Source organism: Nicrophorus vespilloides, unplaced genomic scaffold (assembly GCF_001412225.1).
Source record: "Nicrophorus vespilloides isolate i.1.1-1 unplaced genomic scaffold, Nicve_v1.0, whole genome shotgun sequence".
NCBI classification, from domain to species: Eukaryota; Metazoa; Arthropoda; class Insecta; order Coleoptera; family Silphidae; genus Nicrophorus; species Nicrophorus vespilloides.
In genome coordinates, this window is record NW_017100088.1 from 479120 (window position 1) to 505712 (window position 26593).

The following is a 26593-nucleotide window of genomic DNA, read 5'->3' on the forward strand; positions in this document are numbered from 1 at the left end:
TAGCACTAATGTCTTCATTGGTTGCAAAGAAGGTTCCAAAAAGTGAGAAAAAATAACGTATGTTTATAATTATATAATATTTATTGTTTCGTTATATTCATTAGGTAAGAGATGTTACGTATGTCACAGTGAATCGAGTGACGGTTGTTTGAATGTGACCAAGGATACTCCGACAGTTCAATGCGATAGTCCAAAGACTTGCATGAAGGTGAGATTGAAACTCACAAATAGAAAAACGAGAGCCTACGAGAGACATGTCATGAGGTACTGTTCTCTACCATTGATAAACGACGAATCCTGCACGATGATCAACGAAAACGTTGACGTTTGCACGATATTCTTCTGCAACAAGGACCTATGCAACGGATCCATTAAGTTAACAACGATAAATCTACAGATTTTAACTTTTATCGCTGCGTTATTATTAAACAGGTTATATTTTTAAATTACATTTATTCAACAATAAGAAAAGCTCTACATACAAAAAAAAATGAAAAAAAAAAACAAAATGGTAAACTTCAATAGAATTAACAGAATATGTATTAATTAATTAAATTTTTCTTCAAATATCTTATATAAAGTTGCAACAAGAACATTTAAGTACACTATGATGTTACTTACTGAATTTAGTTTTCTACTTGTGTGAAACTATTTAAATTAATTGAGGTATTTGACTAGGAATAACATCGTCACGGATGCGATGAACGTGTAAAGGTTGAAGTTTATTTGATTTGAGGCGTTGCAAAGGTCGTCCATGCAGACATCGCACGCGGTGACATCGTACTTGTCGGATGGAGCTTTGCATTCGGCTTTGGTGTCTCCATCTTTCCTAATCTGAACGCAACCCCTGGTCACGTTCATCATTTCCGTGTTTTTATCTGAAACGAAAAATAATAATATAAATAAATGAAATAATAACGTTGGCATTGTTTGTCACTGAAATTGAACGTCATTAACGAGGATTGAGCATTTCAGTCACGTTGAGGAGAGAATGATTGAAGGTCGAGCGTACTAAATTGTTGTTTTTGCCGCTTGATGAACGTCGCTATTCTGGTCCTCGTCGTTTTAGTCAATCTCGAAATGTCCTTTGGTGAGTTGCTCAGCTTCGATCGCTGATTATCGATGATCCGTTCTTTAGGTTTGATTTGCTACACGTGCAAGGACTTCAAGGACGAGAGTCCTTGCATGATACCGGAAGTCGATAAGCTGGAGAAGGTGAGATGCACGGACAAAGGGTCCTGCGCCAAAGTCGATCTGAAGACGATGCTGACCTCTGACAAAAGGAGCTTCGTTCGGGCGGTGATCAGATATTGCGAGCAAATCGCGAACGCCGAAAACATGTGCAACACCTACCAAAGCGAAAACTGCACAACAACCCGATGTTACGATGATCTTTGCAACGGTTTCCACCAATCGCATCTCGAGTACAGCGTGTACTTTGCTGCTGTTCTGCTGAAAATCATGTTTTAAAATAACAACAACCCACCTTTGATAACTTTCTTGATGCAAGCTGCCTGGAATTGATCGGCGACTACCTTTCCGCAAGTAATTTTCTTGATCTGAGCCTCGTCGGAGAAGTCATCGCACATCTTGCTGTCAGGTTTCGAAATGCAGTTGTAACACTGCAAAGCGTAGCCTAGAAAAAAATAACTAACATTAACGAAATTCAGTACAAAACAGATTGGATTCGGGACATTTAAAAGACATTCAAAAGTAGGGTGGTAAAAGCTAAATGTCAAGACTTTTGCGTATTACAAGAAACTGGATTAGTCAGCCTATTTCGTTTTTGTTTTTAGATCTTCTTCTATGGTAATTGCCGTGAAATCGATTCCACATCAATCTAATCATACCGATTGATTAAATATTCTATTACCATTAGACATGCGATTATTTTCCAGCCAATTTTCCACTCAACGAGAAATAAAAGGAAAAAATAAATTACAGTACACACATTCTCAAACATTAATTTATCGTAGTCGAATTAGACCGCTATTAAAATGTCGTGAATGGAATAGCATTTGCATAACTGAAATTGTTATTAGTTCATGAACTATAAATAAATTATATTTATACCTATGCATTTTAGAACAGGTTTGTTACATTTCTTATTAGCCGTTTTTTATTCGATCTAACCAAATTTTATAAATTTATTACTAAGAATACACCTACAAACTTATCCAAATAAGTTACAATGGCATTCAGCAATATAAATAGGTGAGTCATGGTTATATATTCTTTAGAACTCTATCACCTTGCTTAGGTGATCCTGCAAATCTTTAGTTCATTACCAACGTTAATGGTATGTATGCATTATGAAATTGCTATGATAAGAAAAAGCAGCGACATTATTCCATTTTTATCTTTTAATTATATGCAACTGGTACGGTAAAAAATACTGCGTATATTTCAAAAGTTGGTTTATTTCAATATTTATCAGACATACATTGAAATTGTATTTCCTAAAATAGAAGAGAAAATGCAATAAACCAGGTCGCTTAGTTTAATTTAGTTGATTTACTAGAAAATGGGAAAATTGGTTTATTTGGGTTACTTTTCTTCCTTACATTGAAAAATGTAATTCCAAAAAGTGGACAAAACAATGGACAATTTGGGAATTAAAAATTTAATTTTCTTAATACATTTTTCCTGTACATTAATAAGCAATTTCTAAAAAAACAAATAGACTAGAAAATAGGAAAACTGGGAATGAAAAAGTTAATTTAATTAATTCGTTAGACAAATATTTCTTCTTTGTATTGATATGCAATTAATTTAATTAATTCGTTAGACAAATATTTCTTCTTTGTATTGATATGCAATTTTGAACAAAAAATAGACAAGAAAATGGGAAAACGGATTGAAAAACTTAATTTAATTAATTTATAACACAATTTTTCTTCGTTGCATTGGAAACCAATTTTTAAAAAATAGACAAAATTGGAAATGAAAAAGTTAATTTACTTAAAACATTTTGTCTTTACATTGAAAAGTAATTTCCAAAAGTAATAGACAGGAAAATAGGAATGCTGAGAATGAAAAAGTAATTTTTATTAATTTATTAGACAATTTTTCTTCTTTGCATTGAAAATCAATTTACAAAAAATAAATGAGGAATTGGCAATGAAAAAGTTAATTTGATTCATTAGATTACTTTTCGTCTTTGGGAATGAAAAAGTTAATTTATAATGATTTTTCTTCCTTACATTGAAAAGTAATTTTCAAAAAAATTACGACAAGAAAATGTTTAAACAGACAAGAAAAATGTTAATTCTTTGTATTGACATGCAGAATGTTAAAGTTAATTCATTTGATTCACTACATTATTAATCCTTTTTTCACTGAAAATCTATTTCCAAAAATAGATGAGAAAATGTGTAAAAGAAAGTAAAACCAAACTGAATAAATGTACTTTACACATGCAAAGATATAATAAATGATGTAATCGAATATAGTAGTAGTCTTTGAAGGCTTGGTTTATTGCTTAACAGCGTAGGAGAATCACAAGTCTTGTAAATTATCAAAGCTTTCTGCTAATTTAATTATATATAATGTTAATGTTTCGGAAGAACAAAAAATAAATCAAATCCAAACAAACATCTGTTTTCAATTTTGCAATTTACATTGCGCAAAGGTAACACATGAACTAGTTGTAAAATATCGCGTTTTTTTGCTTCATTTTCAAATCTTCCGTAAATATTTATATTTTGAAGAGCGCGCATTTCCTTATACAAACAAATCAAAGCCAAAATTAATTTCGTATTTTACGATGAAAATTAAAATATGACTAATCTGTATATTTAATAATATTAAAAATATGTTTTTAATAACACATATTTTTTAAGAACTAAATTTTGTCTCAAAACTGGCTAACTTTAATTCATAATAAAAAGTCAACTAACTTTTGTAAAATAAAACAATTTAATGTATTATATTTTTTAGAAATGTATACTTTGGTCACCCATTCAAATTGATTAACTTTCGTTTGTCAAATATAAATATTAATTTATTAAAACAATATTTTCAATACGTTTACGCGATGAAAATGTAATAATAACTAAATTAGCTTAATTGTGATTTCCTCCATTCGATGCGGTTTTCATTGTTTGTTGGGAACCTGTTTGTGCATACATTGTTCACGTCTATTAAAGTTATGAGGAAAGTAAACAACAATTTATTTCAATTTAATTTAATTTAATAATTTTTGTGTTGTCGCGACTGTACTTTTGAAAGGAAGCAACGAAAACAGATCAAAAACAATGTGAAAACATAAGTTGATTAGCATTAATGTTGAAAATCAATAAATGCAATACCGCTAATCGTTGTTGTTTGAATAATTCACAACAGAGGAAAATACCAGAGAAATGTTAGGCTTTAGCATACTGGAACGGTGATGTCATGCACAAATGGTCATGGCCGATGAGCAGAATGAAATGATCATTGCAAAACTTATGTGGGATTCTATTACATTCATGTATTTTTTTTTATATAAGAATAAAATATTTTAAACTTGGAAAATTTTCTATGACACATCTTTGCACTAGATATCGATTTAGAATGAGACAAATAAAAACAGCAAGGATGAGATCATCTTGGTTTTAGCTATCATCGAGCAAAGGTTCTTGTTTTCGTTAAAAAAAAGTTGCGAAATCAATTGAAGTTGATAACGTGCCATTAGTAGTCCGCAAGAAAATAATGAATACATAAAAGTCGTCATCTGAAATGTGATTTATATAGGGAATATGCAAATGGTATAAATGCACGCGAATTTATCATAAATATTCAAAAAAAAATGCACCGTCGTTTCCATTTCTCTCTCAAATATATATTTAATTTTTTTTCTAAAATAATCGCGAAATTAAATGGTTGCAAAATTGAAAAAATTAACATATGTGTACTTTGCATCGATACGCGATTTTCGCATTGACGTTTTAAAATGTTAAGTCATAGTTATTTAAAGTTTAGTTAAAAATAGTGATGAAGAGACTCGAGACGCGTCTCTTTTCGAATAGTTAAAACTCATCTCACCTGTGTGAATCAGGGCTAGGCAGAGAACGAGTAGTCCAGCTAATTTTGCCATCTCTAGTTGTGTGTTTTATTATTATTATTTCAATAACAACAAAGTTCTGTTTCAAATGCAGACCTGTGTTCTTCGCTTCTCTGTGAAAGACTAAACTCGATAGTCAGTTCGCTAGGAAGAGAACCATGCTATACTACTACTCCACGCGCAGTCACATGTCATTTGGATAACTATTTATATACGTTGAAATACGGCATGAGCAGAATTTTCTAACAGCATTTCGGCCTTTTTTTTTTTTTTAATGCATTGTGTTCGTGCTGTTGTTTTCCTATTTTACTGAAACTTTTCGTTATCTATTTTTTTGTTAATTGATATAATTTGCAGTTCCTATTTGTGGACTGCGTTTGTATACATTAAACGAATGCTAAATAGGTTTCTATTAGTTTATTTCGCGAAACAATGGAGCTCGTTACATGTTCGATGTTGTGAAATCGAAGCCGCCCATATTACCATTATCATCTTCACCTTGCTTACGACACGCCAGACACCTCAATTCACATCACACGTTATTATGATTGTTTTATTTAAACTCTTTAACCATAAACGTCTTTCGAGGTGAATACGTGGTAACAACATCAACTAATTAGATTTACTATAAATAAACCATCTTTAATAATATCAAACATTTTAAAATAAAATCATAATTATTTTGATATATATTAATTTAAATTGACCCTCACGGCGAAGTTTATATGAAGAAATTTATTGGAATTAACATAATTGATTCCATACACGTTTGTAATATTATAAAACGTTATCGAGAGTATTTCTTTCTAATTTATTGAATGCATCTTGAACACATTCCATGAATTCATCAATTGTTTTTGGCAAAGCTTCATATTGCAGTGATTAGATAGAGTAAAAAACCCAAATCGAGAACGTTTAAATCGGTAGTGGTTGTGACTTAAATTGAATAATCCAACCATAAGTAGAACCGTGTTCTATTTTTTATTTGTTCTTCATACATTGTAATAGCTGTTTCCAGATACCATGACGTTGTTCATTAGTCAAATTCTTCGATTTGGCATCTTTTATTTATAAATTCACGTTTTTTGGGTTAAAATTTTCTATTTTGAAATTATAGCGGTGACTATTATATTTTTGCTTAGAAAACTAATTTTTGGTCTTCAAATTGCAACTTATCTCAAAAGCAACAACTGTCAAATATGTTATGTTATTTAGTTATTAATGTAAACAATACCAATATAATGAATATTGACAGTTGCTTTCGAAACTCTAGTTAATCTAAGAATTTCATACAAATGTATACCATATTTTCGGACAGAGGGAGTAATATTTAAAAATCTATATTAAATATATTTCACATACGGTGTCTCATCCGTTTACGTTTACAGGGCAATACTAAAGTTTTTTAAAACATCTAATGCCTATATATAGTTTTAACGTGTCAACCTTTCTAATTTATACCTTTCCGAGGTCTCTCCAAGAACCTGAGTACTGAACCGCTGAGACCCCGGTTCGAAATTCGTTATATATTTGTGTTCGATCCGTTACCTTTATTGTTTTTACCTGTCTTGCCGTTTCTTTCCTACGTACATATTTTAAAGAAGTTAGTTTAAGTTGGATTTAATAGTTATTTTTTAGTTTCGTTAGAAGAAATCGTTTATTTTGATTATTTGTTTTGAAGAGGGAAATTTTTGGTGTAATTGAAAGAAGCTGGTTGCCTTAACTATTTGGACGGAAGAGGAAATCCGAAGAACACAGACAGGGGCTGGCTTATTGGCGCGTTATGCGGAAGCCAAATGAAGATGAGGAAGGAAGAAGAAGAAATATATTTCAAAAAATAAATAATTTCCTGAATTATTATAAAAGTATTACTTTAATTTCTGTGAAATTAATTTGAAAATATGTGTAATATATTCAGATTTGCCCCGATCCTTCCTCTTTACCTTCCAATACGCTGATGACACTGCATTGGTTTCCAACGCCTCTTCCCTTTAATCCTCTATTGTTAACCTTCAAAACCTCCTATCCTCAACCATTTTATGGTTTAAAAAAGGCGCCTCAAAATTAACCCATCCAAGACCAAACTCCTTGTTCCCTACCATCGCATATCCCCTTCGTCTCACCATGTTACATTAAATAATCATTCCATTTTTCCATCACCACTTGTTAAATACCTTGGAATCCTTCTTGATCATAAACTCAATCTTAATTCCTATTCCAAACAACTCAGATTCAAAATTAAATCCATTAACATTCCGTAACTCCGAAATATCTGTATGGCCAAACATCCATTTATCCATATGCCATCTTATCCTTGACTACGGTTTCCCAATGCGGGAATCCTGTCCTAAAAAATCTGTCCGTATCCGAACATTCCACCCTTCGTATCCTCACCAAAATACGATCCTAATAATCCTCTACAGAATGCTCCTAATGATCTCCTTTACTCCAAAACCAAAATAGTCCCTTTCCTCGACCGATACCTGTCCCTCTCCTTGAAATTTAAATCCAAACAGTCCAACATCGCCTCCCTTTCTAAATTCTGTGCTCCTTGAAACCCAAATATCCTTCCCAAATCTAAAATTCCCACATTAACCCTTGAAATATCCCTAATATCCCTTGATTGAAACACTTCCAATTCCTACTCTGCTGTTTTCTTTTTTTTCCTCTCATTACTTTGCTATGTATATATTTGTATTGTTCTTTCATTAAATTATGCTCCCGGGCGGAAAGACCTTAGTCGATAGCCCTTTAGCCAGCCTATTAATATATAATTTTTATTTTTATTTATGTTAGAATTTATTTATTTGTTTTAACAATTGTTATTATTATCATATATTTATAGAACTTATTCTTTTTTTTATTGATGTCTAGTCAATAAATTATTATTATTATTCAGATTAATATAATTTGCTTATAAAAAATATATATTTTATTTACATTTATATATAAAAGTTAATTTATTTTTAGAAATGAGCATTTTTCAAATGGAAAATTTCAGCTTACCGCCCTCATTAGGATCTTCGATCCAGGCACGCTGGAGCACTGTCGCCAGACTTTAGTGACTAGACAACAGCCACAAAAAAAAAAGTTGGTCTGCATAAACAGATCAATAAAATAAGTGCTTTTATGGCAAAAGATATGTATTTTTTTAACTTCTGAATTAAGCTTAGAAACGACTGCTAAGAAAAGTACTTTGATGACAATTAGTTTTTTACGTCTTCCATTCTAATATGATAATATTTAAATATCATATTCATAATTAACATAATGCGATAAAACATGAAAAGGCACTAATTTTTCATTATTTTGAAGCAATCATATCTTTTTCAACTTTAACAGTTTATTACACAAAAATAACCTTATAGTAAAGCGTATATATTAATCATTAATTAAAGTATTCACATTTATAATGTCGTTGTTCTGTAATAGGATAAGATGTGAAGACAATACATTTTTTTTTAAGTATTCATATTTTTGACAGCTCATTACATTTAAATGGTAAAATTCACAAATTTGTCAGTATACTCATATTAAAGCGTGCATATTAAACTTAATTAGACTATTTACACTTATAATTATCGTGTGTCGTTGTTCAGTAAAACGATTAATTATGAAGGCATCAAATTTGTTTTTGAAGTAATCACAGTTTTGACAGCTCATTATATATAAATTCTAAAATGCACAAATTTGCCAGTATACTCATATTAAGCTTCAATTACACTTCTGATTATCATGTGTCGTCCAATAAAACGAAAAATATTGTCTTTAAAGTATAAAAGACAATTTAACAACTTATTACACAAAAATGGTAATAGATACAAATATTATAGTATATTCAAAGTAAAACTAAGGGCGGCGGTAGCCATGTGGCTATGGTCGCCTGTATTACGAAAATCTGATACGATTCGCAATAAATAATTGTGATGTTAACAGCCATCCGAAAGGAGTAGAATAGGGCCGGAAGATATATATTTAAAAAAAAGTAAAACTAATCAAATTTTAATGAAAAATATCATGACTATGTACATTTATTTGCTGAAAAAAGCTTGGCATAGATTTCAACTGAAACCAGAACGAATGTCAACGCACTACTGCCCCCATTAAGATCATGGATCCAGGAATACTGGCGCTCTGTCGCCGACCTTCGTTGTAGACTGGACAAGAAAAATGAATTGCCCGCAAAAAAGGAACATCATTAAAGTATAAAATGTAGAATGAAACGAAAATACATTTTTTAAAGTATTTTTATTATATATTTTATATACAAATGATATTTTTAAGTTGTAGTAAAACAAAGAAGAATAAAAAATGTTTATTTGCAAGAGTGAACTTAGCACAGTTGCATTTCAATTTTTTCGAGATCTTTTTCTTTTCATTTAAGCGAGACCATCGTGGATGCCATTAGGCCAAACCATTTTTTCGATCCAATCAATGTAATAGGAAATCCTTGTATAAACACCGGGGACGTTAACCAATCCGCAGGCTTTACCAAACGAAGTTACACCATAAATGGTGTGATAGAAAAAGTTGTTCTTCTGAAGTGGTCCACCGGAATCACCCTACGAAATAAAAAAAAAAATAGTTGCTGACCGAATTTGATTTTTTTTAAACTTTTTTTCAGCAAGAGTATAAACCATTATTTTTTAACCTTGTTGCCGTTTTGCCGTAAGGTGACAGCTGTCATTTTGCGACCCGTTAAAAATTCAACGCTTTATATATCAAGATTTGACCTTAGAAAACATTAAACTATAAAATCTAACAAAGATTTGTTGAAACTTTGTACAATGTAAGTAAAACTGTTAAATTTTCCATGCATGTAAACATCAGAATATTAGTTGAAACTGTCATTACCTGACATGTGTCTTTTCCTGGAGCGCTTGCACAAATCTGCCAATCATCTACGATTCCCAAATTCAGTTTTGCATCATCCTTATACTTCAAACTGCAGTCGGAGTTTTTGGATTCGAATATTTCGATTTTCTGCAGATGATCGCTAGTATCGCCTCCGTATTGTGTTCTGCCCCAACCGGTTGCAGTCAAAACTTGACCATTCGTCGGATTCTTATCAACATTCAAGCAAGCCGGTTTCACGTAACCCGTGAAATTCACATTTCGGTCCAACTCGAGCAACGCCAAATCGTGATATGACGTTTTCCTATTATATTCTGGATATTTGATGGCACGTTTGATTCCGTAATCTTGTGGTTGTGCATCGTCTGTATCCAACTTCAAATTTAAATCACCTAATCGGACGTGCGTTAAAATTCCACTATAACAAATATATTTCGTCATTACTTTTATTAATTTGTGCTGGTAAATACTTACAAATCTCTTGATATGAGACAATGCGCTGCAGTTATGATAAACCTTTCGTTGATCAAACTACCTCCGCACAACCACTTAACCTCGTCTCCATTAATAACACCTAAAGCAGCCTAAAAAAATCAAAACAGTTAAATCCTTGTTCACGTAAATTTACTACTTTTTTACCATATGCGGAAATTCTTTCACCAAAGAGTCAACACCTCCTACCGCAGATATCGTTGCAGGATTTATGTATTCACAATCTAAATAGTTATAAAATTAGTTTCTAAAACTAAGCTATTTTTTTATTCAAAATCTACTTATCTTTATAGTAATTAAAACTCACAATCTTTGCTCTTTTTTCCAGGTGAATCCCGAGAATTGGTAAAGATTCTAGTTTCATCGCAGCAGACGATGGACGTGAAACCTTCGAATCCGCATAGTATCGGTGTCTGTCTTCTATTGATTAGCTCAATGGCACTTGGACAATTCGTTACCAATTTGCAGTCTCCATTTTTGCCATTCGACAGTTTACACGCGTCACCAACTGAATAGAAATAATTTACTATTTCAACCATTTGGAAATTTAGATAGTTTACTTACCTTCAAGGGATTTGCAGATAATTGTCAATGAAGACAAAATTAACAGACAACGAAGCACCATGGCTGCGTGTCAATTTCGAACTGCTTCTTCAAACCAGTTTTGTATTTATATATACAGGCTGAAGAAAAGAAAACAGAAAGGCCAATTTTCCGTTACCTTCTTAAAATCATTGCAATGGCGGAATAAAATTTTACTACCATCAAATCGGGCGGTCATATACACTTAATAAAAATGTATAGAATCTATGGAATTTTAAAAACATTCATTTTTGAAAGAAAAATATAATTATGTGCTGTTGCAATATTCGCTTGTTTACTTTTGTATTTTTATTGATTATTTAAATATATAATAATATAAACATTTTAAAGTAAAGGGAGTTGTTTTTCATTATTAGTACTTGATATATAAATTATACTTTTTTTCTAAAAAAGAAGGAAAAGGCTGTGATTAAAACAATATTACTAATCCTCCTATTAAATAGATTAGTTTACTCGAAGGCGACTAATCATTGGTTAATTGGTTACTTCTTCAGTTTTCTATTGATCAAACCTTTTGCTTAATCCAAGCTGCATTAAGTTTAAACTATATTTCATGGAATTGCAGAGAGACCTGCATAAACAAACGTTTTGTGTTGACGGCATTATTATAAAGCAGCGGAATAATAATAAAAAAAAATGTTTCACAAACTATTATATTATAGCACTTTTCCTGTCATCCAGATGATGTCCTTAGGCCAAATTATTTCTTCAATCCAATCAATATAATAGGAAATCCTTGTATAAACGCCGGGGAAGTTAGCCAATCCGCATACTTTACCGAACGAAGTGACACCATAAAGAGTGTGATGGAAGGTAGATTTTTTCTGAAGTGGTCCACCAGAATCACCCTACAAATAAAAAATAAAATAAATTTTTGCAGGTGAAAAATGTGACCAGTTTTTCTCAATCTCCATGAAGCGCGACTCAACATATTTGTTTGTATCAAATTGTTTACAACATAAAATTTATGACAATTGCAAAATGTGACAGCTGTAATTTTGCGACCCGTTAAAAACGCAACGCTTTATATCATGACAAATAGATATGTTTATGATAAAACTTCATACTATATTACTAAAGATATTGAACTTTCATACATGTAAAAAAATGAACGTAATAAATATCATATTAAAACAATATTAGTTGTCATCATATATCAGTTATTTTTTTCATAAATTAAAGCATTTGTCATTACCTGACAGGTGTCTTTTCCTGGAGCGCTTGCACAAATCTGCCAATCATCCACGACTCCAAACTTCAGTTTTGGATCATTCTCGTACTTCAATGTGCAGTCTGAATTTTTGGTTTCGAAAATTTCAATCTTCTGCAGATGATCGCTAGAATCGCCTCCGTATTGTGTTCTTCCCCAACCGGTTGCAGTCAAAACTTGACCATTCGTCGGATTCCTTTCAACATTCAAACAAGCCGGTTTTACGTAATCCGTGAAATTTACCTTTCTATCCAACTCGAGCAACGCCAAATCGTGGTACGACGATTTCCTATTATATTCTGGATATTTGATGGCACGTTTGATTCCGTAATCTTGTGGTTGTGCATCGTCTGTATCCAACTTCAAATTTAAATCACCTAAACGAACATGCGTTAAAATTCCACTGTAATAAATATATTATTTATTTGTATTGTTTATTATTTATTTAAATACTTACAAATCTCTTGATATGAGACAATGCGCTGCAGTTATGATATACCTATCGTTGATCAAACTACCTCCGCACAACCATATAACCTCGTCTCCATTAATAGCACCTAAAGCAGCCTAAAAACTCAAACTTAAATCCTTGATCACGTAAATTGACTACTAATTTACCATATGCGGAAATTCTTTTGCCAAAGAGTTAACACCTCCCACCGCTCCGGGTCTTTGAGGATACATGTTTAAACAATCTAAAATGTTATTAAGTCAGTTTCTAAAACTAAGCTATTTTTGACGTAAAATCTACTAATCTTTATGAAATTTAAAACTCACAATCTCTGCTCTTTTTTCCAGGTGAATTCTCGCAGCAGACGATGGATATCACACCTTTGAATCCGCATAGTATCGGCGTCTGTCTATTATCGATTAGCTTGAAATTACTTGGACAATTCTCTGCAAATTTACATTCTCCATATTTGCCGTTCGATAGTTCACAAGCGTCACCAACTATATAGAAATAATTTACTAATTAAACCAATTAGAAATGCTAGTAGTTTACTTACCTTCGAGAGCTTTGCTGATAATTGCCAATGAAGACAAAATTAGCAGACAACCAAACATCATGGTTGTGTACCAAGATATAAGTGTTTATTCAAACGAGTTTCGTATTTATATACAGAAGATGCAGAAAAAAAAACTATTATTCCTTACCGTTTTAAATTTATTGCAATGATGGAATATAACTTTTTTACCAATAAATCTGTCTGTAATAACAATTAATAATAATAATGTATAATTGTTTTCTTCGCCGTTAAACGGATTTCACTTGAATTTATTTTTCAGAGAAAAATATATTTTTTCTTAAATTCAATATTCGACTGATTATTTTTCTAAAAAAATATATTAATAGGCTGGCCAAAGGGCTAACGACCTAGGTCTTTCCGACCTGAAAAACAGAAGAATAAAGGAAGAAAAAAAAAGCAGCGGAGCAGGAACAAGTGTGTATCATTCGAGGGACATTATGTATTGGAATAGGAATAATGTGGGATATTTAAATTTGGGAAGGATATTTGGGTTTCGAGAGACACAGAATTTAGAGAGGGAGGCTATGTTGGACTGTTTGGATTAAAATTTCAAGGAGATGTCCCTGTCCAGGTATTGGTCGAGGAGAGGGACTATTTTGGTTTTGGAGTAAAGGAGATCATTAGGAGGATTGTGTAGAGGATTATTAGGATGTCGTATTTTGGTGAGGATACGAAGAGCGGAACGTTCGGATACGGACAGGTTCTTTAGGACAGGATTCCGGCATTGGGAAAGTAGTGGGAAACCGTAGTCAAGGATAGGACGGCATATTGATTTGTATATTTATTGATATTTCGGAGTTACGGAAGGTTAAGGAATAAAAATGACGGGATCTAGATTTAATTTTTCTATTTGAGTTGTTTGAGATTGAGTTTAGGATGAAGAAGGTTTCCAAGGTATTTAACAAGTAGTGATGGTAAAATGCAATGATTATGTAATGTAACATGGTGAGACGAAGGGGATATGCGATGGTAGAGAATAAGGAGTTTGGTTTTGGATGGGTTAATTTTGAGGCGCCATTTTTTGAACCATAAAATGGTCGAGGATATGAGGTTTTGAAGGTTAAGATAGTTAAGATAGAGGATTGAATGGAACAGGCGTGGGAAATCAATGTTGTGTCATCAGCGTATTGGAGTACATAGAGGTTGGGATCAAAGATATTAGGATCGGGGCTATACATATCACAACAAAAAATATTATATAACAGAGGAGACAGAGGGGAGCCTTGCGGGACACCCTGAAGCGGGTAATAGGAACTGGAGAAGGAATTGCGGATCTTAACTTTAAGGGAACGATTATTAAGGAGGTTTTTGATGATGCTGATGAGGTAAGGTGGGAGATTTAGAAAGAAAAGTTTATAAAGAAGACACCGATGCCATATTTTTCTATTTTCGTTGATTATTTAAATATGTTATGAAATAAACATTGTAGATTTATAGATAGATTTATTTTATATTATTAAAACTCAATAGATACATTCAAAATATAATTGTAATTGTTTTATCAAAGACACTAATTATAGGTTAATTGTTTTATATCCTTTACGATATTCATGATCTAATTTGGTTAATTTCTTCTAAATCGTTGTATGTAACCTTTACTTAATTAGTCAAAGCCATAAACCAATGTGTGGATTCTAAGGAATTGAATCAATTATCTGCTGCAAACCTAGATATGTACGAAATGTATTATTTTATAGGTTCTAATTTTATTACTCTATATAATTGTATTTTTTTTATATTGCAGTACTTTTTTATAGAACTTTATTAAGATTATTCCTTTCTTTTAGTTAAGCAGGACCAGCGAGATTGCTATTAGGCCAAACAATTTCTTCAATCCAATCAATATAATAGGAAATCCTTGTATAAACACCGGGGAAGTTAGCCAATCCGCAGGCTTTACCGAACGAAGTTACACCATAAATAGTGTGATGGTAGGAAAATCTTTTCTGAAGTGGTCCACCAGAATCACCCTAGAAATATAACATAAAAATTTAGAATTGTTCTTAAAAAAAAATTGCAAAAAAAAATATCTCAACTTTTTTTGATTACAGCAATACATTTTTGAGACTAAGTGACAGCTGTCATTTTGCGATCCCTTAAATGCAACGCTTTATATCAAAATTTGTAACATGTAACTAAAACTATTCATCTTTCATACATGTAAAAAATTGAATGTAAAACATCAAAACATAACAATATTAGCTGTCATCACAAATTAGTTATATTTTCATAAATTAAGGCATCTATCATTACCTGACACGTGTCTATTCCTGGAGCGCTTGCACAAATCTGCCAATCATCCACGATTCCCAACGTCAGTTTTGGATCATATTTGTACTTAAATGTGCAGTCGGAGTTTTTGGTTTCAAAAATTTTGATTTTCTGCAGATGATCGCTGTTATCACCTCCGAATTGCGTTCTGCCCCAACCGGTTGCAGTCAATACTTCATCATTTATCGGATTCTTTTCAACATTCAAACAAGCAGGTTTCACATAATCCGTGAAATTCACCTTTCGGTCCAATTCGAGTAACGCCAAATCGTGGTACGACTGTCTCCTGTTATATTCTGGATATTTGATCATACGTTTGATTCCATAATCTTGTGGTTGCGCATTGTCTGTATCCAACTTCAAATTTAAATCACCTAAACGGACGTGCGTTAAAATTCCACTATAATAAATATATTATTTAATTATACTGTTTATTATTTATTTAAATACTTACAAATCTCTTGATATGAGACAATGCGCTGCAGTTATGATAAACCTTTCGTTGATCAAACTACCTCCGCACAACCACTTAACCTCGTCTCCATTAATAACACCTAAAGCAGCCTAAAAACTCAAACTTAAATCCTTGATCACGTAAATTGACTACTATTTTACCATATGCGGAAATTCTTTTGCCAAAGATTTAACACCTCCCACCACTCCGGGTCTTTGAGGATACATGTTTAAACAATCTAAAATGTTATTAAGTCAGTTTCTAAAACTAAGCTATTTTTGACGTAAAATCTACTAATCTTCATAATATTTAAAACTCACAATCTCTACTCTTTTTTCCAGGTGGATTCTTGCAGCAGACGATGGACATCATACCTTCGAATCCGCATAGTATCGGCATCTGTCTATTATGGATTAGCTTCAAAGCACTTGGACAATTATCTGCAAATTTGCATACTCCATATTTGCCGTTCGATAATTTACAAGCGTCACCAACTATATGGAAATTATTTACTAATTAAACCATTTGGAAATGCTAGTAGTTTACCTACCTTCGAGAGCTTTGCAGATAATTGCCAATGAAGACAAAATTAGCAGACAACGAAACATCACGAATGCGTGCCAAGATCTAACTGTTTTCAACCCAGTTTCGTATTTATATATAGAGGATGCAGAAAAAAATCTATTTTTCCTTCCCGTTTTAAATTTATTGCAATGATGGATAAATATTTTTTTTACAATTAAATCTGTATGAATTATAACACTTAATTTTTTTCAGTATTTTATAAAGCTATTTATCTATGAACAAAAAAAATAAAAACAGATAACAAGCTCTATTTTTGCATTAATTAAAGTATATATTAGAGATTGATCCAATTACGATAATTTAGATCTAATTTAGTTAATTTCATGTAAATCATTGTATTTCCTTTGGATATGCAACATGTTTGTTCATAATATTTCGTTCGTTCGTTTACTTTATTAGTCAAAGCCATAAAGCGAGAACGTGCGGATTTTAAGGAATTGAATCAATTATCTGATGCATGTATTATTTTGTATGCTATAATTTAATTATTTTTTATATATTTTTTTTTATATTGCTATACTTTTTCATAGAACATTAGTAAGAATTTTTATTTCTTCTAGTTAAGCAGGACCATCGTGGATGCCATTAGGCCAAACAATTTTTTCAATCCAATCAATATAATAGGAAATCCTTGTATAAACACCGGGGAAGTTAGCCAATCCGCAGGCTTTACCAAACGAAGTTACACCATAAATAGTGTGATGGAAGGTAGATTTTTTCTGAAGTGGTCCACCAGAATCACCCTGCAAATAAAACATAAAAATTTAGAATTTTTCTTAAAAAACAAATTTACAAAAAAAAATATGTCAACTTTTTTTCTATAGGACTCAACATATTTTTGTTTACAGGAATACATTTTTGACACTGAGTGACAGCAGTAGTTTTACGACCCCTTAAATGCAACCCTTTATAACAAAATTTGAATTAAAAGAATATTAAAAAATAAAATCTAACAAGTAGATGTGTTTATGATAAAACTTTGTAACATGTTACTAAAACTATTCAACTTTCATACATATAAAAAATTCAACGTAATAAACATCAAAACATAACAATATTAGCTGTCATCACATATCAGTTATATTTTCATAAATTAAAACATCTGTCATTACCTGACACGTGTCTTTTCCTGGAGCGCTTGCACAAATCTGCCAATCATCTACGACTCCCAACGTCAGTTTCGGATCATATTTGTACTTCAATGTGCAGTCGGAGTTTTTGGTTTCGAAAATTTCGATTTTCTGCAGATGATCGCTGGTATCACCTCCGAATTGCGTCCTGCCCCAACCGGTTGCAGTCAAAACTTGACCATTCGTCGAATTCTTTTCAACATTCAAGCAAGCCGGTTTCACGTAATCCGTAAAATTCACCTTTCGATCCAATTCTAGCAACGCTAAATCGTGGTACGACTTTGTTCTAATATATCCTGGATATTTGATGGCACGTTTGATTCCGAAATCTTGAGGCTCTGCATCGTCTGTATCCAACTTCAAATTGAGATCACCTAAACGTACGTGCGTTAAAATTCCACTATAACAAATACATTTTATTCATTTGTATTGTCCACTATTAATTTAAATACTTACAAATCTTTTGATATGAGACAATGCGCTGCAGTTATTATATACCTTTTGTTGATCAAACTACCTCCGCACAACCACTTAACCTCGTCTCCATTAATAGCACCTAAAGCAGCCTAAAAACTCAAAAACAATTAAATTTTTGTTCACGAACATTTATTACTTTTTACCATATGCGGAAATTCTTTTGCGAAAGATTGAACACCTCCTACCGCAGCTAACCTTGGAGGATATGTGGATAAGCAATCTAAAATAACATAAAGTTAGTTTGCAAAACTAAGCTATTTTTTTATTTATAATCTACTAATGTTCATGGTATTTAAAACTCACAATTTTTGCTCTTCTTTCCAGGTGAATCTCGAGATTTGGTCAACAGTCTAGTTTTATCGCAACAGACGATGGATGTCAATCCTTCGAATCCGCATAGTATCGGTATCTGTCTCTTCTTGATTAGCTCGATGGCACTTGGACATTTTGTCACCAATTTGCAGATTCCATTTTTGCCATTCGATAGTTTACACGCATCATCAACTGTATTGAAATAATTTTTTACTTAAACCATTTGGAAATTTTGAAGTTTTACCTACCTTCAAGAGCTTTGCAGGTAATTGCCAATGAAGACAACATTAGCAAGCAACGAAACATCATAGCTGTATGCCAAATACAAACTGTCTCTTCATACTAGTTTTGTATTTAAATAGAAAGTCTACTGAATTTTTAGTTACTTTCTTAAATTTACCTGGAATATAATTGTACTACCGTAAATAGGGGTCGTAATATGCATGTCATAAAAATATAGAGTTTATTGGTTCTCCGTAAAATGTCTTAAAACGAATTTTACCTAATTTAATTATTGAGAGAAAAATGTATTTATTTTTAATATTCGTCTGTTTATTTCTATATTTTTGTTGATTATTTAAATATATTATGATAAGAACGTTGCACATATAGTTTTTATTATTATTATTAGTACTGAATATAATAGAGTTTTATGAACCAGATACAGCGAAGTCAAAATTATATTTATAATACAAAAAAAAAGTAAATTCTAATACAAAGAGAAAAAAAATAATAATAAATCAATATGATTTATAATATAAAATTACACTTTTCTTTACTAATTATTACATTTGTTTAAAAATTTAGCAGAAATCAAAGATAAAAATTGAATTCCAAAGAAGAAGGTAAAATTAAAACAGCATTAAACGATTATTAAAACTTCTATATCCGAAGACGACTAATTACAAGTTAATTATTTGTTGTACGTTAAGATATTTAAGCTCTAAATTGATTAATATCTGCACGTCTTAATTTTACTTCTTTAGTAAAAATGTTGATGGCATGGATCATGGTAAAATAACAAAAAGAAATTTATAGAATGAACATTTAGTTATTCCTTGATTTATTTGTTCTAGTCGGTGAAACTTGTTAATTACCTAATGGCGTCAGTGGAAAATATAAAAAAATGAGAATTGTCTGAGAACCGTTCAACTGATCAAAAGAAGCCATAAACCTAATAAACAAACGGTTTGTATTGAAGGCTGTTCCTTGCACTAATACCTTAGTATACTTCATTTTAATCCTAATTACACGAATATTATAACTGATAATTATAATTTACCGGTCAAATACGTTTGATTGGGAGATTTAGGATGAAGATGTCTTCAAGATTTCAACATTAACGTTAACCATCCTGAATACAAATCCAATTCCCAATATCACAATATAGCTGTGATCAAATTGGCTTGCTTGAATCTTTCATAGAACCAAATTCTTATTCCTTTGCTTCAATGGAAAACAAACAATGAATGTCAGTATTTGATTACTCGAGAATTAGCAGCCATGAAAGATACTTGTCAAGTGAGTAGAAATTAAGTGGTTTCTAAGTTCGATATAATTTTCAAGATTTTATGGTAATTCTGGAGTACCTTTAACGATTCACAGGAGGAAGTATTAAATCATATACGGGATAACACATACGGGCGTTTACACAAGAATTTCCAAATATATCGAATGGAAAACATAGATTTGCCAAAAAAATATATAAAAATATCATACCAAACCTGTACATAAACCATTGAATTTATTAAATTTATTTAACTTGACAACCTCCAAATACACACATTGATTCAGTCACGTCATCTCCGATTTATTTATTTACCATAAACTTAATAATTTTAACTTTGCAATTTTTAAAAATATAAATATTCAATTATTAAATTTACTTTTATTTAAGAAGGTACGTTGCCAGGGTAACAAAAAATAGATGGAGATGATCTATTCCCATCATAGGGAAAGAACTGACGTCGGTTTGTATATATGACTTAAGTGAAACGATTAATGAGTAAGACGAGTTCTTGTGTTCATAGGGACATTAACACTTTCCCCTAGGTTCCAAGAAGAGAACAGATTAATGGTATGGTCTATATGCCCTTTTATCACCGGATGTTCTTTTAAATCACTACCATACCAGTAGTCTACATCCTATTGTATATACAAATTTCTATCAGTTTATTTACTTTATTATATTTAAATAGTGAATACACTTTTAAAATCACATCCAATAAATAAAGATTAAAACATGTTTTCTATTATATTAAATTGTTTATTTTTATTATATTTAAATTGATTACAGCATTTTTTTCCATAATTTATCTATTTTTGAGGCCATACATTATCCTCGATCCATCCTACATAGTTAGAAACTCTGGTGTAAACTCCTGGTGCAACACCGCAAGCTTTCCCAAACGAAGTGATTCCATGAACGACATGATACTTCTCCTCTTTTATAGACAAAGGTCCACCGGAATCGCCCTGAATCAAGTATATAATCAAATTTAAACTCAACTTCCAAATATTACTTCATACTTGACAAGTATCTCTATTTGGAGCGTTTGCGCAGAGCTGCCAATCATGCACAATTCCCGATTGAAGTTTCCTATTAGTCTTATACCTTTGATTACATTCATCATTAGTTTTTTCCTTTAATTCAACTTTTTGAAGAACATCACTGGTATCACCACCAAAAGAAGTGTGACCCCAACCAATGGCAATAAAGTTATCGTTCGAACGATTCGAGATCGGCGTATTTAAACATGCTGGTTCCGTGTAAGAAGTAAACTTTACAGTTTTATCCAATTCAATCAAAGCAATATCGTGGTAATGCGAAGATGATCTGTATTTGGGATGTTTCAAAATCCGTTTTACTTCGAACATCTGAGGAGAAGCATCGTCCGTGTTCAGGATCAAGTTTAAGTCACCAAGTCTTACGAACTTCACTTGTCCACTTAAACAAAATATATTTACTGATTTGTAAACAATGTTTGCTCATACTTACAAATCTCTGGAATTAGTACAATGCGCTGCTGTCAATATGAATTTATCATTAATTAGAGTTCCTCCGCAGCTCCAAAGTACTTTATTGTCTTGCACAAATCCCAAAGCCGCCTATTAAATAAATCCATATTTACATTATTCTCTTAACATATTTTTCCTTACTAATATCATTTAGTCAATAAAACAAATCTAAATCACTCACCATGTAAGGAAATTCCTTACCAAGCGCATTTTGTCCACCGACAATAACTTTGGCTATTGGATAAAAAGCATCACAATCTACAACATTTCATTAATTATATACAAATATTAAAAGAATAATTATTATAAAATTCAACTGAAAAGATACAAATAATTTACATTATTTTTTTCAATTTATTATTTTGACCTTGAAAATAAATTATATTTTATGTAATAATTAATAACATACAATCTATACTTCTTTGTCCGGGCTTTAAATTACTGTTATTATCACAGCAGATTATGGAATTTAATCCTTCGGATTCGCAAGTATTATTTTCATCTATTTTCAGATTATTCTTTAACTTCAAACAATCGATTTCTTTCATAAATTGGCCTTCTCTTCCATCCAGAAGTTTACATTGATCACCTGAAGAGAAACAACATTTGTAAGTAAAAAAATTTTTTTTTGTACAATAAATATTCTGTTTAATAGAATAAAATAATATGTTACCTTCAGCGAATGAAATGTTTAATATTGACACAAAAACGATAATTGGAAGAAACATGTTGTTGGAATGATTGAGGATAAACGTGTTCAGAGTGCTTAAATACGTTCCGCAAGGAATGTTACTACGCCAATCCAATATTTTCTCTGTGCAATTCATATTTATAGAATGATTTATTCCTCTCGTTTTTAATAACACATATTTTAGTGATATTAAGTATTGAAGTTATTCATTTTTTATGATGAATAAACTAATTTACATCGAATTAAATTTGATGTTCCGCAAGGTATTGTTTTGTTCTTTTTCAGAATATTTGTAAATAATACTTCAATTACAAATTACTTCATGTTACCATAATGAATCAACATTTGTATATATAATGAAAAACATAGAATATTTTTACTAATAGAAGAACTATTCGAAGAATATCATAAATTCAAATTTGAAATAAATTTGGTAGATTCACCAAAAATATGAAACTAATTACAAATCCATGAAATCCAAGAAATGTAGGTCTTTAAAAGATGAAATAATTTATATACTAAGTCTGAGGAATGTCTTTATTAAAATTGTGATTTTTTATATATTTTAGAAATGATAAAAGTATTCGATGTTTATTTTGTATGTTTTAAACCAAAATAAACTTATATTGGGTTTGGCCAAACGATGTCTTCAATCCACGACAAATAATGTACAATCTTGGTATAAACTCCTGCAGCTAAACCGCAGGCTTTCCCAAACGAAGTCACACCATAAATAACGTGATAATTGGACTCCTTCGAGGTCAAAGGTCCACCAGAATCGCCCTTAAATCAAACACAAGATTGATATTATTTGAACAACGACGATCTGAAAAAATATTTCACCTGGCAGGTGTCTTTATTCGGCGCTCCAACGCACAGCTGCCAATCCTCGACAATTCCAGACTGCAAACGTCTATCATACTGGTATTTCTCCTTGCAAACATTAATCGGAACATCTTGCAGTTCCACCTTCTGCAATATATCGCTCTTTTCTCCAGCGAATGCAGTCAAACCCCAGCCGGTTGCAATGTAATTAACATCACGATTCGTAGTTTTTGCTGCATTCAGACAAGCTGGTTTCATATACTCGTTGAATTCTACGGTTGCATTCAATTCGATCAAAGCTATATCGTGGTACCTCGACGAAGATTTATATTCCGGATGTCTGATAACGCGCTTCACTAAGAAATCTTTAGGAGACGCGTCATCCGTGTCCTTGCTTAGATCCAAGTCACCCAGACGAACGAGTTTCACTTGTCCGCTAAAATTTAAAATATAAAAATTAAAGCTAATTAATGTTTGTATTAGTACAATTCTCTGGTGAAGATGCAATGAGCGGCAGTTACGACGTATTTCTCGTTGATCAAAGTTCCCCCACAAAGCCACTTGATATTATCGATTGTTCCGAATCCCAATGCAGCCTAAAATAGAATAATGTTGGTATAAAATTACTGTTTTTACAGTAACAAAAAAAAAGTACCATGTGCGGAAATTCTTTAGCAGTCGCATCTTCTCCACCTACAATACCAGGTTGCAGTGGATATTGTTGCTCACAATCTGTAAAAATTGTATTTATTTATTGCATTACCAATATAGAGTTAATTAATTTGTTTAACTTTTTGAATCTATTTATAATTAACTATTAATTTGCAATTAATATAACAAAACGTTGTTCAATAACCTACATTCAACACTCTTACGCTCCTTCTTTCTATACTTGTTATCGCAGCAAACAAAAGATTGCTGTCCTTCGAACCCGCATCTAATAGGTTGTTTGTGTTCTTGGATTAGTTGTATGGCACTAGGACAATCCTGAATTTTAACGCAACGACCGAAACTGTTATCAAGCTGCAAGCACAAGTCCCCCTCTAAACACACATCGAATTATGTAATTATTAATGAAACTTTATTATTTTTATTACCAATAGCCACAGCTATATTAGTGAAGAGAGCAAAACACAGCGCGAAGATGAACATCTTGCTTCAACTTCGTAATCGACACTGAATGAGCAATATGCGTACTCCAGTAAATAAATATCAATAAAACCGGATAAAGTTTTCTAAAACTTGCTTCTCAAATAAAGGTTACGAGATTCGGTGTTCAGTAATGAAGAAATATAAACCAGTTTATTAATTAATCTGTTTTGTGTGTGTGTAAATATTGGAACTGTTAAATTATTTATGTTCGGAAATCCAATCCAGCAGAGAAGTGACTCGGGTGAGGACCGTCGGTGAGTTTGCTTCGCATCCTTTGCTTGATCCGTATGAAACGATACCGGCCTACAATGACGTAATTATTGATTAAAATTTGCAGATTTTTGGGGATTTTTTTTGAGCAACTTACGAGGACGCCCTTCTCAATGTCAACGGCTGGGCCGCCGGCATCTCCGGCACATGCTCCTTCGATTCCGTTATCTGCCTTCACGCAAATATTGACAAAGTAAACACCTGGATAAGATTGCTTGCAAACTTCGTTGGTGATGACCCTCAGAGAAGCGCCTTTCAGCACGGGACTCAACGAGTTCGAAGCGTCGGATTCCTTTCCCCATCCAGTTACTAGTAACCTCTTATAGCTGAATTTATCGTCGGGGTCAGGCAAAGATACTGGTTTGATATCGTCTATTTATAAGGAAAATCACAAACAAAAACATAATTAATGTTGGGAATTCTACAGATATTGTAACTTAATAAAACAAATATGTTAACAAAAACATATTAATTAATTCAAGGAAATTGTATACTTAAATATTACTTTAGATTATTATAACACAGGTATATAATATAATTATATAAATAAAAGTAAGAAATTTCCAGAAAATTCGAAATTAATAATAGATCATTGAAATCGGAAATTCCCCATGATTTCGAGAGGTTATAGATTATAAATCAATATAAAAATAATGTAGAGAACTTTGATTAAGCAATTTTATCAAATTTCGATTTATACTATTAATTATATTAATACTCATAAAAAATTATACGTTATAATTTTTATATAAGTTGACAAATTTTAGTCAATAATGAGCAAAAAACCATTGAACTACTGGATTTTTCATATATTATAAAATATAAAGTAATATTTAGTTTTTAGAAAAATTATAAGTTTTATAAAATATAAATAAAATATAAAAGTAATAGAAATATTAAGAATAGATAATAATAATAGATAATACTAGAAATTCTAAGAATATGTAACGAAATGTATAGCAGGAAAAGTTGAAAATAACAAAGGTGATTTGTAAAAGCATATTTCTCTTATTTCAGTAATTTCCAAGAAAAAAAATTCTTTTTTCATTGAGAGACCATCGCCCAATGTTGAAAGTTAAAATTGGGAAACTTTGTCAGGTATACCAACTACTAGTACCTATTTATCCTTTAGTTTCATAACTTACAAACATCTGCAAATAGTTTTTGGTATGTTTGACATATGTTTCATGTCACGGACAGTGTGGATACTGTTTTTATGTATAAAATTGATAAATGAAAGTAATAAAAGAAAATTCAAACTCTCATAAACATAGGTAGTTTCTGGGAAATCATAAAGTTATAGTTACCGGATAATTTCACAGGCGAGGAGAGTTTCAATAGAGCCGCATCGTAAATGATGAGTTCGGGGTTCCATTGTTCATTAACAATTATTTCTCCGGCGTCGACGCGCACTTGTGATTTTTCTCCTTCATTGATGTTGTGCGCCCCAAGGACAGCTTCGACAGTTTTAGCACTAGAATTAAAAAAATGCAATATGTTTGCTAATAAAATTATATAATTAAACTTACTGCTGGACGCAACTGGCGCTGGTGAGGACGAGACTTTCGGAAATAAGAACACCACCGCAGAAACCGCTGCCATCAATCACAAGTCCCACCTAAGATATACAGAAATATTTACATTATTAATTTTTAAGTTAAATTTGAAAAAATGGAAATTATGTTTAGAAATAAAATATTGGATATAGAAATTTTCTATCTTATAACTTGTAAATGATTTTTGGTTCTTCATGGAAAATCACATACAAAAGTTAAAACTAAAAAATGGAAAAAAATAATAGTACCAAATCTTTAAATTTTTCGTTTAAATATTTTTTTATATAAAATTATATAAAAAAATTTATATAAAATTTTATTGTATAAATATTACCTGGTAAGGGGCTGAGTGAGGTTTAACTTCAGCTCCTCCGACGATCCTTGGATCAGGGATGGACAGATGAGGCTTTGCAATCAATTCTGCGCCCTGAAATCATTACTACAAATTGAATCCTCTAACTTGAATTAACAAACAGATTTTGATACCTGAACGGCGCTCAGAGCAGCAACGAAACAAGCTAATAACATGAACTTCATTTTGCTTATTGAATATTATTAACTAACAGCTCCTTAAATACTATTAATTTATCTATTTCAAATTATAATCTTTGATCTATAAAT

The 26593-nt window shown here is 31.6% G+C and overlaps 8 protein-coding genes and 1 long non-coding RNA gene across 9 annotated transcripts; 1 reads left to right on the forward strand and 8 right to left on the reverse strand.

Annotated features, from left to right (window-relative positions):
- Positions 1–436: 436 nt before the first annotated feature.
- On the reverse strand, positions 437–5164 carry LOC108567465. The gene is made up of 3 exons (XM_017927957.1): positions 5026–5164; positions 1487–1636; positions 437–878 (listed from the first exon to the last, which is right to left on the reverse strand). The coding sequence occupies exons 1-3, from the start codon at positions 5075–5077 to the stop codon at positions 658–660; spliced, it is 423 nt and encodes a 140-aa protein (XP_017783446.1). The 5' UTR covers positions 5078–5164; the 3' UTR covers positions 437–657.
- A 132-nt stretch (positions 5165–5296) lies between these two features.
- LOC108567466 lies at positions 5297–6867 on the forward strand. The gene is made up of 2 exons (XR_001891245.1): positions 5297–5643; positions 6726–6867. It is a non-coding gene; the product is annotated as an uncharacterized LOC108567466 (long non-coding RNA).
- Positions 6868–9423: 2556 nt separating this feature from the next.
- On the reverse strand, positions 9424–11015 carry LOC108567357 (venom protease-like). Its single transcript, XM_017927772.1, has 6 exons — positions 10955–11015; positions 10698–10898; positions 10538–10614; positions 10373–10482; positions 9890–10316; positions 9424–9606 (listed from the first exon to the last, which is right to left on the reverse strand). The coding sequence occupies exons 1-6, from the start codon at positions 11013–11015 to the stop codon at positions 9424–9426; spliced, it is 1059 nt and encodes a 352-aa protein (XP_017783261.1).
- Positions 11016–11596: 581 nt separating this feature from the next.
- LOC108567358 (venom protease-like) lies at positions 11597–13268 on the reverse strand. Its single transcript, XM_017927774.1, has 6 exons — positions 13211–13268; positions 12981–13154; positions 12822–12898; positions 12661–12770; positions 12189–12606; positions 11597–11841 (listed from the first exon to the last, which is right to left on the reverse strand). Exons 1-6 carry the CDS (start codon positions 13266–13268, stop codon positions 11650–11652), a joined length of 1029 nt encoding a protein of 342 aa, XP_017783263.1. The 3' UTR covers positions 11597–11649.
- Positions 13269–14826: 1558 nt separating this feature from the next.
- Positions 14827–16575, reverse strand: LOC108567408 (venom protease-like). The gene is made up of 6 exons (XM_017927840.1): positions 16507–16575; positions 16277–16450; positions 16118–16194; positions 15957–16066; positions 15485–15902; positions 14827–15201 (listed from the first exon to the last, which is right to left on the reverse strand). The coding sequence occupies exons 1-6, from the start codon at positions 16562–16564 to the stop codon at positions 15019–15021; spliced, it is 1020 nt and encodes a 339-aa protein (XP_017783329.1). The 5' UTR covers positions 16565–16575; the 3' UTR covers positions 14827–15018.
- Positions 16576–17101: 526 nt separating this feature from the next.
- LOC108567359 (venom protease-like) lies at positions 17102–18766 on the reverse strand. The gene is made up of 6 exons (XM_017927775.1): positions 18709–18766; positions 18452–18652; positions 18292–18368; positions 18128–18237; positions 17654–18071; positions 17102–17284 (listed from the first exon to the last, which is right to left on the reverse strand). Exons 1-6 carry the CDS (start codon positions 18764–18766, stop codon positions 17102–17104), a joined length of 1047 nt encoding a protein of 348 aa, XP_017783264.1.
- A 2010-nt stretch (positions 18767–20776) lies between these two features.
- Positions 20777–21750, reverse strand: LOC108567360 (serine protease snake-like). Its single transcript, XM_017927776.1, has 5 exons — positions 21744–21750; positions 21660–21712; positions 21459–21568; positions 20990–21407; positions 20777–20935 (listed from the first exon to the last, which is right to left on the reverse strand). Exons 1-5 carry the CDS (start codon positions 21748–21750, stop codon positions 20777–20779), a joined length of 747 nt encoding a protein of 248 aa, XP_017783265.1.
- Positions 21751–22732: 982 nt separating this feature from the next.
- LOC108567485 (venom protease-like) lies at positions 22733–24288 on the reverse strand. The gene is made up of 6 exons (XM_017927981.1): positions 24092–24288; positions 23855–24037; positions 23650–23726; positions 23481–23590; positions 23013–23430; positions 22733–22952 (listed from the first exon to the last, which is right to left on the reverse strand). The coding sequence occupies exons 1-6, from the start codon at positions 24144–24146 to the stop codon at positions 22791–22793; spliced, it is 1005 nt and encodes a 334-aa protein (XP_017783470.1). The 5' UTR covers positions 24147–24288; the 3' UTR covers positions 22733–22790.
- On the reverse strand, positions 24278–26519 carry LOC108567486 (chymotrypsin BII-like). Its single transcript, XM_017927982.1, has 6 exons — positions 26459–26519; positions 26307–26399; positions 25946–26034; positions 25724–25890; positions 24514–24788; positions 24278–24449 (listed from the first exon to the last, which is right to left on the reverse strand). The coding sequence occupies exons 1-6, from the start codon at positions 26507–26509 to the stop codon at positions 24345–24347; spliced, it is 780 nt and encodes a 259-aa protein (XP_017783471.1). The 5' UTR covers positions 26510–26519; the 3' UTR covers positions 24278–24344.
- Positions 26520–26593: the final 74 nt, after the last annotated feature.